We start from the raw sequence: 15021 nt of genomic DNA on the forward strand, positions 1-15021 counted from the left end.
AATACCTGCTATTCTATGAACAGTTCTTTAAAAAAAAAAAAAAAAAAAAAAAAAAGCCAATTTTCTTAATGCAAACCTGCCGATGACTAGTGCACTGCTGGTCGCGCTGTTGAACCCAAGAGAAGCTTCACAAAGGCCACAAATTTATATAAATGGGTGATTATGTTCTCTTGAAAACCAAGGTATACACACAAGATTTTCACTACAAGGACTCTGCGTGCAACTTTATGCATTTACAGTTTTTATTAAAAATGACAGTACATTTGGGCTCTGTTCACACTGGTAGCATGAGGACCTTTTTTCAGGATTCGTGATGGCCATGATGGAGATAATGGACTTTGTTGGATGCCACTGCCTTCTGATGGGTAGAATAGCCCAGCAAACTTCACTAATCTGCCAGTCAGGCCCAATGGAAATCTGTTGGGAGCAGTGGCTGTGCTTAGAGAAAGGCTTAGGGCAATACTGCCTGCTAGGAGTGTTAAAGGGGTTGTCCACTACTCGGACAACCAGTTTTGAATCCCTGTGTCTTCCCCCAAGTAAAATAATGCCTATACTCACCGCTGACGCCATTCTAGTGGTGTTAGTACTGGCTTTCCCATGGCTCACGTGACATTGTTATGTCAGGAGATCCCTGCGGCCAATCAGCAGAGGCTTCACTCTCTTGTCTCCTATGGATGTAATTGACATCCAGAGGAAGTGAGAGAGAAGCAGCTCTCACTTCCTCCATATGTCTTGATCTGTCCAAAGGAGAGGACAGTGAAGCCAGCATTCATTGTCACGTGAGCCCTGGGAGAGTCAGAGCCGACACAGCTGCAATGGCGCCAGCGGTGAGAATAGGCATTATTATTTTACTGGGCAAAAACAAAGAAATTCAGTAGGGGGTTGTCTGAGCAGTGGTCAACCACTTTAATACTGTCTCTCATCCTTGCCCCCAGTGGCTTGTAATTGTATACTTCAATCTGGCCCCCAGTGGACAACAACTCTAATAAGGAAAAAAAGCTCTTCACAAAACATCCTTGATTGACATTCTGCAAATAATGGCATCCAATATAGAACCAATTTTCTCTTCTTCTGTTGTAATTTTATACATCTAGAAATAAAAACAACAAAAAAAGGATAATGAAAATCAGCAAAAAATTAACAAATATGATTGAAAACAATAAAAGGGAACTGCAGCAGTGATTGTGATAAACATAAGGGTTCTCAGACGTCAGACCCTACAGGATGGGTTTGCAATGTTATAGTGTACACCAAAAAAAGGGAGGTTGTCATCAGATTTAATTGGTGTATAATATATATATATATATATATATATATATATATATATATATATATATATATATATATATATATATATATATATATATATATATATATATATATATATATATATATTATACTGTAATCAGATAGTGAATGGACACATTTTTTTTTTTTTTTATATAGGAGGCTTTTTACAATTTACTATAAGCGTACAACATACTGGACACAAATGATAATATGCCAGAGTGCCATTTAAATCTACAAGATTCATTGTAACACTGACTTTTATATACTGAATTAGCAGCAATATCAAATGAATATGATAAGAAAAAAATAACTCTATACGTGTGCAGAAGGATTTATATATAGTTATGCCTGCTTTCTAATGATTACTGGCATTTTCTCAAGGACGACCTGCTTTAATCTGTGATAAGGAACCGGAAACAGTAAGACAATTATCTGAAAGTAAAGATTAGGATAGATGATAGCTCCGGGTCCCAACAAGCAGTGCACTAAGGAAACCTAGCTGTATTGATCTGATGACTCGGGTACCTTTTTCACTTTTGTGAAGTCTGTCAGCTTGGACAGATCTGTTAGAGGAACTTGCTCGCCTTCAACGTGAGAGATTAATTCTTGAGAATTCAAAGCTCCAGTCCCATCGTCAGTCAAAACAACGAGAACTCCAGAATCACCGTCTGACAGGCCAAACTTTCTAAAAGCTTCCGAGATCTAAACGGAAAAGACATTCATTTCATTACAGCTCTTTTTTTAGACATATCTTGTTTATAAGAGTCATTTCCTCTAGTAGAGTAAAAAGCATATGACATGTACTGCAGTAACTTGAAAACATGGTGTTTTTATAGTAGTTCGTAACATTCTGTCACACATCCCCCTAACATTTACTGGAAGAGGGTCTCCGCCTACAGCGAGGTTCTAAAACACTATTTAAAGGAGTATTCTTTAAGAGGTTGTTCCACGAACAAACAATTCTAATGTTGATTTTAATCAATATATCTTGGAATAATAATAATTTCCACAATTGGATGTGTTTAAATAAAATGTTCCTGTGCTGAGATAATCCTATAAATGATCCCCTGCTGTGTACTGTGTAATGGCTGTGTCTGACCGTACAGGGACATGGCCTGATCATACCACATCTCCTGGGCAGGGCTGATAGCAAAAGAGTATACAGACAAGACAGGGATCACAAATGATTCTTTTTGTGAGATAAAACATTAAAAAAAAAAAAAAACAGGCAAGGAAATGCTTTATCTCAAAGAAATAATTATTTGTGATCCCATGCTGTAATGTCTGTATTGTCTTTTTCTCCCCCTCTGCCAGGACATGTGGTATGATCAGACCATGTCCCTGCACGGTCAGACACAGCCATTACACAGTACACAGCAGGGGCACATTTATAAGATTATCTCAGCACAGGAACATTTTAAAAAAAAAAAAAAAAAACCCACATCCAATTGTGGAAATTATTATTATGATCCCAAGATCTATTGATTAAAATTAACTTTGTGGGAAAACCCCTTTAACCAACAATGGAATATGCCATTAATGTTGAAAAGATGCAGGAGTATATAGTGGGTCCCCAACACTGCTACCCCTGGCGAGGTGACCACGGCATTCATGCAGACAATCAACAAGTGTTCATGCATTACATGTTTGCTTCTCTCCATTTAGTGGGAGAAGAGATATGGAAACAATACCACATATGTGGGAGTCCCAGAAGTACCCCATCAATCTGACATTTATGAATAATCCATAAATGTCTGCCTTGGTGACATTCCCTTGATATGGCTGCAAGAGATGGAACTGAGTGGCAAGTTTCTTGTGAAACATCCTTATCTGTTTTGTGATCTCAGATCTATATTGATTTGATACATGAATTATTGTAGGCATTACACACTAAGCTAAATTTGCAATGTGCGTACAGTATATGAAAGAGGAGATTGCTGTTAACAATACCAATACAGCTTAAAGGGGTTGTCCACTACTCAGACATCCTCTTCCTAAATACTATATTCCCTAGTGTAAAATAACAGATAATCACCTCTTGTACCAGCACTGATCCAGCGACCTCAGGTACCCCGGGGCTCGTGTAATACTTATGCTACATGACCACTGCAGTCAGTTTGCGGCTGCTAAAGGACTGCATTTCTCAGTTACTTCAGAAGTCCGAGATTTGTCCAAAGGAAGTGTGAGCATAGCATGCCATTAGTGACTGCGATTGGCTGCAGTGCTCACGTGGCATAACAATATCACATTATTGAAACGGTGCCGGAGGTGCGCATCTATTTTTTTTTTTACACTGGGGAATATAGTATTTAAGAAGGGATTTTCCGAGCAGTTAAAACGTTTAAGCTCCATTTACACAGAGAAATAATCAAACAATTACACGTTTCCAATTATCAGCCTGTGTAAACATGCCATTGAGAAGCGGATGACCAAGAGATGAGGTTCTTGGACAGAAGACCCATGTCAACTCAGAATCCCCTAACAGGATATAGGGAAATGATTTTGTTTTTCTAAACTGGATATAACCCCTTTACAGTGACCACTAACAATTAAATAACTGTCACTATATGAGTGGTAGTAACCATGGATCTCTAAGCTACTGCAATGCCCTACAAGGGGTAAGCGACATAGCGAGTCAGAAGAACGATGCTACTTTTCTAATTGGAGGTATTTGCTATTATTATTACTACACCTACTACATATTGGGATAGGATCTTGGAGATGGGAATACCCCTTTAATGCATTTGTCAATAAAAGGGTGAAAACGTATGAAATGCTTATGATTGTACTCCAGTAACCATAGAAAAATCTGTACATTCTGTACAAAGTACAATATTTCACATGCAACTTTAGCAATTTCAGCAACACTGTTAATATTAAAATTGAAAATAGACAAATATTACCAGTACAGATACATTCTTGGAGCACCCCTTTAAGAGTAATAAAATGACCACCATTAAATCATTCAAATTTCATCATCCTAGTCAAGTGTCAAGATGGGCTGCAGTCTAAAGAATCAGCTCCTAAGACCTACTGTATGTCTCAACTGAAAGAGGAACTGTGTCGTAAGCAGACATATCCGAGCGGCCAGAGGACAGTGTGACAGGAGAAGAAATAAAGCTTCTCCTTGGCTGACTGACCACAAAGGACAGAGGCTGGAGAAAAAATCCTTTGTGGTCAGCAGAGGAGAAGATTTATTTCTTCTCGTGTCACACTGTCCTCTGCAGCTCCAGTATGTCTGCTTACGAAACTGCTCCTCTGTCACTGAAACAGATTTTGGGATCTACAGTTGAAACCAAAAGTTTACATACACTATATAAAAAGACACTTATGCATGTTTTTCTCAATATCTGACATGAAATCAGAATAAACCTTTCCCGTTTTAGGTCAATTAGGATTACCATAATTTTTAATATTTGCCAAATGCCAGAATAATGAGAGAGAGAGAGAGAGAGAATGTTTTAAGCCATTTTTATTACTTAGTGCTAAGTCAAAAGTTTACATACACTAAGATTACTATGCCTTTAAACAATTCTGGACTGCCCATATGATGATCACATGAGTTTGAAAGCTTCTTATAGTTTTTTTGGCAACATCTGAGTTAATTAGAGACACACCTGTTGATGTATTTTAATGCACACCTGAAACACACTGCTTCTTTGTGTAGCATCATGGAAAAGTCTAAAGAAATCAGCCAAGATATCAGGAAGAGAATTGTTGACTTGCACAAGTCTGGCTGATCCTTGGGTACAATTTCAAGATACCTGAAGATGCCTCGTTCATCTGTACAAACAATTATACGCAAGTACAAACAAGATGGGAATGTCCAGCCATCATACTGCTCAGGAAGGAGACGGGTTCTGTGTCCCAGAAATGAATGTGCTTTGGTCCGACATGTGCATATCAACCCAAGGACAAAAGCAAAAGACCTTATGAAGATGATGGCGGAAGCTGGTAAGATGGTGTCAATATCCACTCGTGAAACGAGTAATATATCAACATGGGCTGAAAGCCCACTCTGCCAGGAAGAAGCCATTACTCAAAGAGAAACATAAAAGGCCAAATTAATGTTCGCAATTGCACACAGGAACAAAGACATTAATTTTTGGAGACATATCCTGTAGTCTGATGAAACTAAAATTTAACTTTTTGGGCATAATGACCAGCGTTACGTTTGAAGGAAAAAGGGAGAAGCTTGGAAGCCTTAGAACACCATCCCAACTGTGAAACACAGGCGTGGCAGCATCATTATTTTGTGGGGTGCTTTTTCTGCAGATGGGACTGGTGCACTTCACAAAATAGACGTCATCATGAGAAAAGAAGATTATGTCGCAATACTGAAGCAATATCTCAAGACATCAGCCAGGAAGTTAAATCCTGGGCGGAAATTGGTCTTCCAAATGGACAATGACCCGAAGCATACTGCCAAAATGGTAACAAAGTGGCTGAAGGATAACAAAGTCTATGTTTTGGAGTGGCCATCCCAAAGCCCTGATCTCAATCCTATTGAAAATTTATGGGCGAAGCTGAAAAGGCAGGTGCAAGCAAGGCGACCTACAAACCTAGATCAGTTATACCAGTTTTATCAGGAGGAATGGGCCCAAATTCCGACCAACTATTGTGAGAAGCTTGTGTAAGGATATCCCAAACGTTTGACCCAAGTCATTTAGTTTAAGGGCAATGGTACCAAATACTAATGAAATGTATGTAAACTTTTGACTTTGCCGTAAGTAATAAAAATGCCTTAAAACATGCTCTCTCATTATTCTGGCATTTGGCAAATATTAACCCCTTTCTGACATTGAGCGTAATAGTACGCCCCACGTCAGATACCCGTTTGGTGTGGGCCCTGGCACGGAGTCAGCACCTTTCTGGGCACGTGACAGCTGATCTATACAGCAGACATGTGCCCGCAACAGCCGCAGGTGTAATCGCAATCCACCCGCGGCTGTTAACCAGTTAAATGCCGCTGTCAATCTCTGACAGCGGCATTTAACTTGCGCTGTTGGGTAGCACGTCATTGGCGACCCTGTCACATGATCGCGGGTCGCCGATGGGTTGGCATGACAACCCAAGGTCTGAGACCCCTGTGGTTGTCACTGCCAGATTGCTATGAGCGCCACCCAGTGGTCGGCGCTCATAGCAAGTGGGTAAATCTGCTAGGCACAGGCGATCTGATCATCGCCTGTATGTAGCAGAGGCGATAAGACAAGTCCTGCTTCTAGTCTCCCATGGAGACTATTGAAGCATGCAAAAAGTAAAAAAAAGTTTTTAAAAATATAAAAAAAATATATAAAAAAGTTTAAATCACCCCCCTTTTGCCCCATTCAAAATACAACAATAAAAAAAAATAAAAACACACATACACATTTAGTATCGCCTATCAATATAAAGAAAAGAATTAATTTGATCAGTAAACGGCGTAACGAGAAAAAAAATCAAAATGTAAGAATTACGTTTTTTTTGGTCGCCACAACATTGCAATAAAATGCAATAAAGGGCGATCAAAACATCGGCTCTATCCCAAAATGGTATCAATAAAAACGTCAGCTTGGCGCGCAAAAAATAAGCCCTCACCCAGCCCCAGATCACAAAAAATGGAGGCGTTATGGGTTTTGGAAAATGGCGCCATTTTTATTATTAGCAGACTTGGGATTTTTTTTCACCACTTAAATAAAAAAGAACCTATACATGTTTGGTGTCTACAAACTCGTAATGACCTGGAGAATCATAATGGCAGGTCAGTTTTAGCATTCAGTGAACGTGGTGAAAAAAAAAACAAGTGTGGAATTGCAGTTTTTTTTGCAGTTTCACCGCACTTGGAATTTTTTCTCCGTTTTCCAGTACACGATATGGTAAAACCAGTGATGTTGTTCAAAAATACAACTTGTCCCGCAAAAAATAAGCCCTCACACGGCACGGCCATATTGACCGAAAAATAAAAAAAGTTATGGCTCTGGGAAGAAGGGGAGCCAAAAACTAAAACAGAAAATGCTCCGGTCATGAAGGGATTAAACATTATGGTAATCCAAACTGACCTAAAAAGGGAAAGGTTTATTCTGATTTCATGTCAGATATTGAGAAAAACATGCATATGTGTCTTTTTATATAATGTATGTAAACTTCAACTGTATGTTTCTTCAAACTGCAACTCGTCTAGACATTAACTAGGACAAACTGCCATTTGGATTTCTTGAGGGGAAACAGTTTATTACATTCTCGGAGTACCCCTTTAATAAAGAGATCATTGACTTTCAACTTGCCAGTGCCATATTTCCAACAAGTCAGTTTTGGAATTACTTGTCCAACAAAAAACAAGACCTCATATATCTATGTCTACAGAAAAATAAAAAAACTTATAGCTCTTGGAAAAAGGGAGAGAAAATGCTAACGTAACAATGAAAATAGCTACAAGGGTTTAAGAGCTCCCCTGACAGTAAGCTGCTTGATAGGTCTCCAGCAGCAAGGAACTCACTGGCAACACTATTAATATCGGGTAAAGCTGCTCGACCACCTAATTCTGATGATAAACTCTTTAAATAACTCTAGGAATACAGAAAATATTCTTTAAGTGAATCTTTATATTTCCTTATTCATATATACACTCGTGATCAAAATTGTTGGTACCCCTTGTTTATTGAAAGAAAAACCCACGATGGTCACAGAAATAACTTGAATCTGACAAAAGTAATAATGAATTAAAAATCTATGAAAATAAACAAATGAAAGTCAGACATTGCTTTTCTGCTTCCACAGAATTTAAAAAAAAATTAAACTCATGAAATAGGCCTGGACAGAAATGATGGTAGCCCAGAAAATAATGTGACAAAAGGGACAAGTTGAATCAAGTTGTGTCCACTAATTAGCATCACAGGTGTCTACAATCTTGTAATCAGTCAGTGGGCCTGTATATAGGACTGCAGATACTCACTGTGCTGTTTGGTGACATGGTGTGTACCACACTCAACATGGACCAGAGAAAGCAAAGGAAAGAGTTGTCTCAGGAGTTTAGAAAGACAATTATTGACAAGCATGTTAAAAGGTAAAGGTTATAAAACCATCTCCAAGCAGCTTGATGTTCCTGTGACTACAGTTGCACATATTCAGAAATTTATGATCCATGGGACTGTAGCCAACCTCCCTGGACGTGGCCACAGGAGGAAAACTGATGACAAATCAAAGAGACGGATAATACAAATGGTAACAAAAGAGGCCAGGATAACTTCTAAAGAGATTAAAGGTGAACTTCAAGCTCAAGGAACATCAGTGTCAGATCACACCATCCATCGTTGTTTGATCCAAAGTGGACTTCATGGTAGACGACCAAGGAGAACACCATTGTTGAAAAAAAATCATAAAAAAGCCAGACTGGAATTTGCCAAATTACATGTTGACAAGCCACAAAGCTTCTGGGAGAATGTCCTATGGACAGATGAGACAAAACTGGAAGTTTTGGGCAAAGAACATCAGATCTATGTTCACAGACGGAAAAATGAAGCATATCAAGAAAAGAACACTGTCCCTACTGTGAAACATGGAGGAGGCTCTGTTATGTTCTGGGGCTGCTTTGCTGCATCTGGCACAGGGTGTCTTGAATCTGTGCAGGGTACAATGAAATCTCAAGACTATCAAGGGATTCTAAAGAGAAATGTGCTGCCCAGGGTCAGAAAGCTTGGTATCAGTCACAGGTCATGGGTCTTGCAACAAGATAATGACGCAAAACACTCAGCTAAAAACACCCAAGAATGGCTAAGAGGAAAACATTGGACTATTCTGAAGTGGCCTTCTATGAGCCCTGACCTAAATCTTATTGAGCATCTTTGGAAAGAGCTGAAACATGCCGTCTGGAAAAGGCAACCTTCAAACACGAGACAACTGGAGCAGTTTGCTCATGAGGAGTGAGCCAAAATACCTGTCGAGAAGTGCGGAAGTCTCATTGACAGTTACAGGAATCGATTGCAGTGATTGCCTCAAAAGGTTGTTCAACAAAATATTAAGTTAAGAGTACCATCATTTCTGTCCAGGCCTATTTCATGAGTTAATTTTTTTTTAAAATTCTGTGGAAGCAGGGTTGAAAAGCAATGTCTGACTTTCATTTGTTCATTTTCATAGATTTTTAATTTATTATTACTTTTGTCGGATTCAAGTTATTTCTGTGACCATTGTTGGTTTTTCTTTCATTAAACGAGGGGTACCAACAATTTTGACCACGTGTGTACATTAGTCATTTAGGCATTTGTTTCCCTTTTTCGGTGTTATTAAAGCATATATTTAATTTGAGGTAACTTTTTGTAACAAGCAATGATGTGTGTGTGTACATAAGGAATAACATCATTTCTGCTCATTACATGACTTGAATCCTGCATTTTTCCACAGATTCTCCACTCTGCAGGCTGTCTCTCTAATTTTCAGTTATCTCTAACCTAGTGGTCAGAGACTAGTTGCTATGATGTCTTCCAAACACAGGGATCCCTGATCTTCTGTCTCTTTTTAGCACATATTCACAAATAGCAGCAGCACAGAGGACAATATACAGCAGTACTAAGCAGTGTAAATGTGAAGCCAGATCTGGTGTAAGGTAAAATGATTATTGGAAAGCTGAGCATGATCTTTCTGTGTTTGACACTGCTTCTTTTCCTACTCCGTTCCTTATTCCTCGCTTTTCATAAAGTATAATAGTAAATCTAACCTGACACCTCACAGTTCTAGCAGTCATTCTTCCTTTCACCAAGATTAATTCAAGCTGTTTTTTCCAAAGAGAATGATGAGTTCAGGAGGCATGGGGGAAGTGGCTCATAAGTGGAGAAAGAAGCTGAATTCTCGGAAAAGATATGTTACAAAGTTTCTTATATTCACATATATTACTGATTTATGCAAAGTAGGTAGAAATAACAGTGACTTTTTAAAATTTATGTTACAAAAACTTCCTTGTAGAATAAAAAGAGAAACCATGCATCCCACCCAAATCCACCTGCCCTCCAGCGTTGCCGCTCTGATGGTCTTTGCTGGACTGAATCTAACAATGTAAACTCCACTATTGACTTGACCACTGATTGGCTGCAGGGTCAGATGACTGGTGACCGGGACATCATCGCTTCCAGTCCAGCTGAGACCATCAGAGCAGAAAGCGCTGGAATGGAAGGCAGATTCGGGTGGCAAGTATAGATTCTTTTTTACTTTTGTATGTAAGGCTTCCCTATATTAACAGTGCGGAAATCCCTTATAAATATATACTTACATTGTTGGTTGGAGATAAGTTGAATATAATCTCGGAGTTGAGAGTTCTAGTTTTCATTTTGCCTAATTTCTGTAGATGGACTGCTTTATTTACAGCCACAAGAACCTGAAGAGGATCTAGTATCTAGAGTGGTAAAGAAAACACAACAATACATAATATACTAATGCACCTCAAAAAGCATAAATTATACATGCACATTAGATTTTCGTCTGACACCCATCTCTCCTATATACAGGAAGGCCATAGCCAAACTCCTCTAGCGGCAGAACAAAGGGGTTGGTCACTGAAATTCGGCAGGCTGGATCCTTTTCCAACCTGACATCTGCAGGGGAGTGTTGGAATGCCCCTATGTACATTAGATTTTCGGCTGAGCCCAGGATCAACTGACCTAAGTCTAGTATGTATAGAGGGCCTTTAGTAAATCTGCCCCATTCATTTTTTTTTTTTTTTACATAGATATTAATCTTTTTAAAACCTCCCTGGGGGTGACAACATACATTGTACATTCGCTGAGCATATGTATGGGGCTGGCTCAAGTGCTGATCCTTTATTATAAACAGCAGGTGCCAGCTGTGTTATACAGTCAGCACCTGCCTCTAACATCAGGAATCGAAGCTAGCTCTGATCGCAGCAGTTTAATCACTCAGATTCAGCATGTGGGTGGCACAATCCGGGTGAGCCTTTGACTGCCCACCCCTTGATGTGATTGTGGGGTATAGAAGGGTTGCTATTGCAGCCAGGGCCTATTGAAGGCACCGATTGCCACTATCTTTGTACTTGTTAACTTCACTATATACTGAAAATACTAAACTATAGCAGTACATAGTGAAAGTGATCAAATGAGCACAAATTCAAGTCACCTAAAGGAATTAAAAAAATAAAATGTTTATATATACATATATAATTTTTTTTAAACCATAATAAAAGTTTTTAAAATCAAGATGTCAAAATTGCTGTTTGGTCGATGCACCGCCCACGAGAAATGCAATAAAAAATGATCAAAGCTGCACTCCAAAATCATAAATGAAAAGGATGAATGGTAACACAAAAACCAATCCCTTATACAGTTCCACTGAGGTGAAAATTAAAAAAAATACACGGCTCTTCTTTTGATTAGCTGTCCTGGTGCAACATCTCATGTATGTCATGCCACAACAATGGCGTCACACCAAGCTGGCTAATAAACAGAGGAGCCACGGATGTCAGAAGGTAGGGGGCGGTTCTCAGGGCTCCTGTCCAGTGGTCATAGAATACTGACGTGGTCGATGAACCAGGTCCTACGAATTGATTTCCACCAACTCTACCAGGGAATTATGTTGCTACTGCAGATCATTAGACACAAGGTTGGGCCCTAATTGCTGGTCTAAGGAGTCCAAAAATTCACCTTTACGAAATTGTCCTTAAGATACTGTAGGTCAACAGTGCATCTATGCACCTAGCCTACAGTATATGTTGGGGGCTTTCCCCATCGCATGTTGTTGTCAACATAAGCAATCACACAGAGGTCAAGTGTGTTCATTTGGCCTCTGTCTGGCAGATATGCGCCTGCATACTGCTTATCTGTATAGGAAAGTATAGTAGACTGCACCATCCTATATGGTGGGCCACAGCCCCCATCCATCCTGACTGCGCACACCTTCTGAGATTATGCACCCAACAGTCTGCAAGAAGGTTGTGTGGACCAAAGCTTAGACTGCTCAGACTGACGTATGTGTACACCAATCAGCTACTGCAGATACATCTATTGTGTCCTATTCACCAGACAGGAACAATAGAGCACTCTGGGCTCATGTATGACTTTATAGTTTCTCAACTGAACAGAAACCTCTGATGTGCTATTCCTTATAGGAGTAGAGGCTGTAAACCGAATGGTGCATTTATGTAAGCCTGTGAGTGGTGTATTCCCTTGTGGGTCTATGCAGTGGTATACTTAGCAGGGCTGTGGAGTCGGTAAGCCAAACCTCCGACCCGGACTCCCCAATTTCCATGACTCCGACTCCCTCACACATGGTTCATGTTTAAGTGATAAATTTACTGTAGCACAGATTCATCTCAACTAAAAGTCTAGACCCTTAGATCAGGAATGGGACATTTCATAACTTTCCCAAATTCTTATGATAAAATATTCCCCACAAACTGCATTTAACTACTGTACCCAATTTATTATATATTTTAGGAGTCGGAGTTGGTCCATTTTATATCGACTCCACCAAAATGGGCTCCGACTCCACAGCCTTGATACTTAGGAAGCATTCATTTGTGGTAGGTGTTGGGACTTTTTCCTGATACCTCTGATGTACTGTATACTGCAAACACTGATTAGACATGTAGAACATGCACTATATAATGTGCATAGTGCCCTATAACGATGATGATTCTGCTTATTCTACCCCAGGCTACACAGCAAAGCTGATGAGTCAACAAATTTTTATGGATTACATGAAGTTTAGCAATGTCACCAGAATTCTAGAGTAAATCGCTTTGAAAAGTTGTAAATTTTTTGAGTAACTAGGAGTGTTGCAAAAACGTTGTCATTTTTTACGTCTTCTCGACAGTTTCTGTTGGGGTGCGACACCACAGCTCGTCTAATTCATGACGAGGTGTGCAGTTACTTAAGCCAGTTACTGACTGAAGTAAGATTTCTAGCATGGTGCACACCACTGGTTAGACGCTCCAGATTCATGAAGAGGCATGCGTTGCTTAATGAATCAGGAGCATCTGACTCCTACATGCCCTCTCATCAAAACTGATGAGGAAATTGCAAAAACCACCAGCAAAGCCACTTCAGGAATAAGACTGCTGTTTTTGCTGAAGCAGCTTTGTCTAAGAAAACCTCGGCAGATGCACACATCCCAGAAGCAGGACCCCAGTGTTTATTTTTATATTACCACTGGAGTGGTGCTACTACCCTATGTTCCCTGCCGAGTCTTATACTTACCGGCTGAAGTCTTCTTCTATCACCGCCGCTCCGGTCGTCTGGGGCAGGTTGTGACCTGCCCGAACTCTCTGGTGTTTGCTGGATGAGCCAGAAGTCATTAATCAACGTTAGGGCTCGTGAACATGGTGGTATCGGTCCAAGTGTGATCCTACAAAACATCAGATCACACTTGGACCTATGTTATTTTATGGGGCAATGGCAGATTTTTTTCCTTGGATTGAGCCGACCTGAAGGGAAAAAAAAATTGCAGCATGCCCAAGTTTAATCAGATATTTGGATCACACTCAGCCATGCAAGTCATTGAGTCAGTGGAAAACAATTGACAGCACTTGGATGCAGGGCTGTGGAGTCGGAGTTGGTGTTCATTTTGTTGGAGTCGGTATAAAATGGACCGACTCCTAAAATATATAATAAATTGTGTACAGTAGTTCAATGCAGTTTGTGGGGAATATTTTTTCATAAGAAAGTTATGAAATGTCCTATAAATGTCTGTCCTATTCCTGATCTAAGGGTCTAGACTTTTAGCTGATATTAATCTGTTCTACAGTAAATTTATCATTTAAACATGAGCCACATATGAGGGAGTCGCAGTCGTGGAAATTGAGGAGTTGGAGGTTTGGCTTACAGACACCACAGCCCTTCTTGGATGACATCTGAGTGAAGTCCGATTTCCACAGACTGACAGAATGGAGATTTTTTCTCAATCTTTTCCACATCCAAGGGAATCGGATCACACTATGATCAAAGTGTGATTGGAATAATCGACCTGATTGTCCCAGAATATACACTGGTGTGACCCTCCGAGCCAGAACGAGGCCCCCATAGACTTACATTGAGAGCAATACGGTCACACAATAGTGGTGTGGGACGGGAGCACCGGGATGAGCTGAAGACGGCAGCTGGTGAGTATAGGGCTGGGGCAGGGACCTTACATTAGTAGCACCACTCAGAGCAGCAATAAACACTGGAGTGGTGCATTAAGGACTTTTTTGTTTAAGTGGTTTAAGAAGTTTTTCCTGAACCGCTCTATGGCACAGCGGCTAGTGCAGAGCGTTTCCATCAAGGTGACTGCACTTTTCCACCAGTCTGCTCACCACGGTGGGGCTCAGTAGCGCCCCCTCTATACTGCCGTCCATGGCCTTCCTTCTCAGCTGAGCCGCATTCTTCACATCAGTAAACAGAAGCATGGTCACTGTACACGGAGGGAACAGCTCCAGGGGAGCGGCCACAGCCATCATGGCTCCCTGCAGAGAGAGGAGGCAGCAGGGAGTTTACATCACTTCTCACACGGTGCACGATCACTTATAGGGCGCTCAGCCCCATCATGCACAGAGTGAGCACATCACGTGACAGGAGCCGGCCTCACACGTGGTGTTACACAGCCGGGTCCCACCTCTCCTCCAGTGCTGCACAGACGGCTCCGGGATCCACCAGCTGCTCGGAAGCGGTCAGCCCGCTGGCTTCTGAGGGCAGTCTTAGGCAGGGCTCTTGTTTCCGCCCGATGCTGTCTGAATGCTGCACACTTCCGCTCGGGTCAGGTGACGGCGCTGTGCGG

At 40.6% G+C, this 15021-nt stretch overlaps 2 protein-coding genes across 2 annotated transcripts in view; one reads left to right on the top strand and one right to left on the bottom strand.

The window, feature by feature from the left end:
• Positions 1-224: 224 nt before the first annotated feature.
• TPRKB (TP53RK binding protein) lies at positions 225-15015 on the bottom strand. The gene is made up of 5 exons (XM_073652156.1): positions 14860-15015; positions 14561-14710; positions 10529-10651; positions 1816-1992; positions 225-1090 (listed from the first exon to the last, which is right to left on the bottom strand). The coding sequence occupies exons 2-5, from the start codon at positions 14702-14704 to the stop codon at positions 1004-1006; spliced, it is 531 nt and encodes a 176-aa protein (XP_073508257.1). The 5' UTR covers positions 14705-14710; positions 14860-15015; the 3' UTR covers positions 225-1003.
• ALG10 (ALG10 alpha-1,2-glucosyltransferase) overlaps positions 14893-15021 on the top strand; it is a 29740-nt gene continuing 29611 nt past the window's right edge. Inside the window, exon 1 of the mRNA XM_073652154.1 lies at positions 14893-15021. The gene's annotated coding sequence lies outside the window, so the exon portion shown is untranslated.

The sequence above is a fragment of the Phyllobates terribilis genome, unplaced genomic scaffold, assembly GCF_046119375.1.
Source record: "Phyllobates terribilis strain yellow unplaced genomic scaffold, ASM4611937v1 Scaffold_11__3_contigs__length_659146591, whole genome shotgun sequence".
Lineage (NCBI taxonomy): Eukaryota > Metazoa > Chordata > Amphibia > Anura > Dendrobatidae > Phyllobates > Phyllobates terribilis.

Excerpts from the sequence above, each read along its gene's own strand:
- TPRKB (XM_073652156.1), bottom strand. The coding sequence starts at position 14,704 with ATGATGGCTGTGGCCGCTCCCCTGGAGCTGTTCCCTCCGTGTACAGTG. Across the intron at positions 10,652-14,560 it reads CGCTACTGAGCCCCACCGTG|ATACTAGATCCTCTTCAGGT; the intron begins GTGAGCAGACTG and ends TTACCACTCTAG. Across the intron at positions 1,091-1,815 it reads ACTTCACAAAAGTGAAAAAG|ATGTATAAAATTACAACAGA; the intron begins GTACCCGAGTCA and ends TTTTATTTCTAG.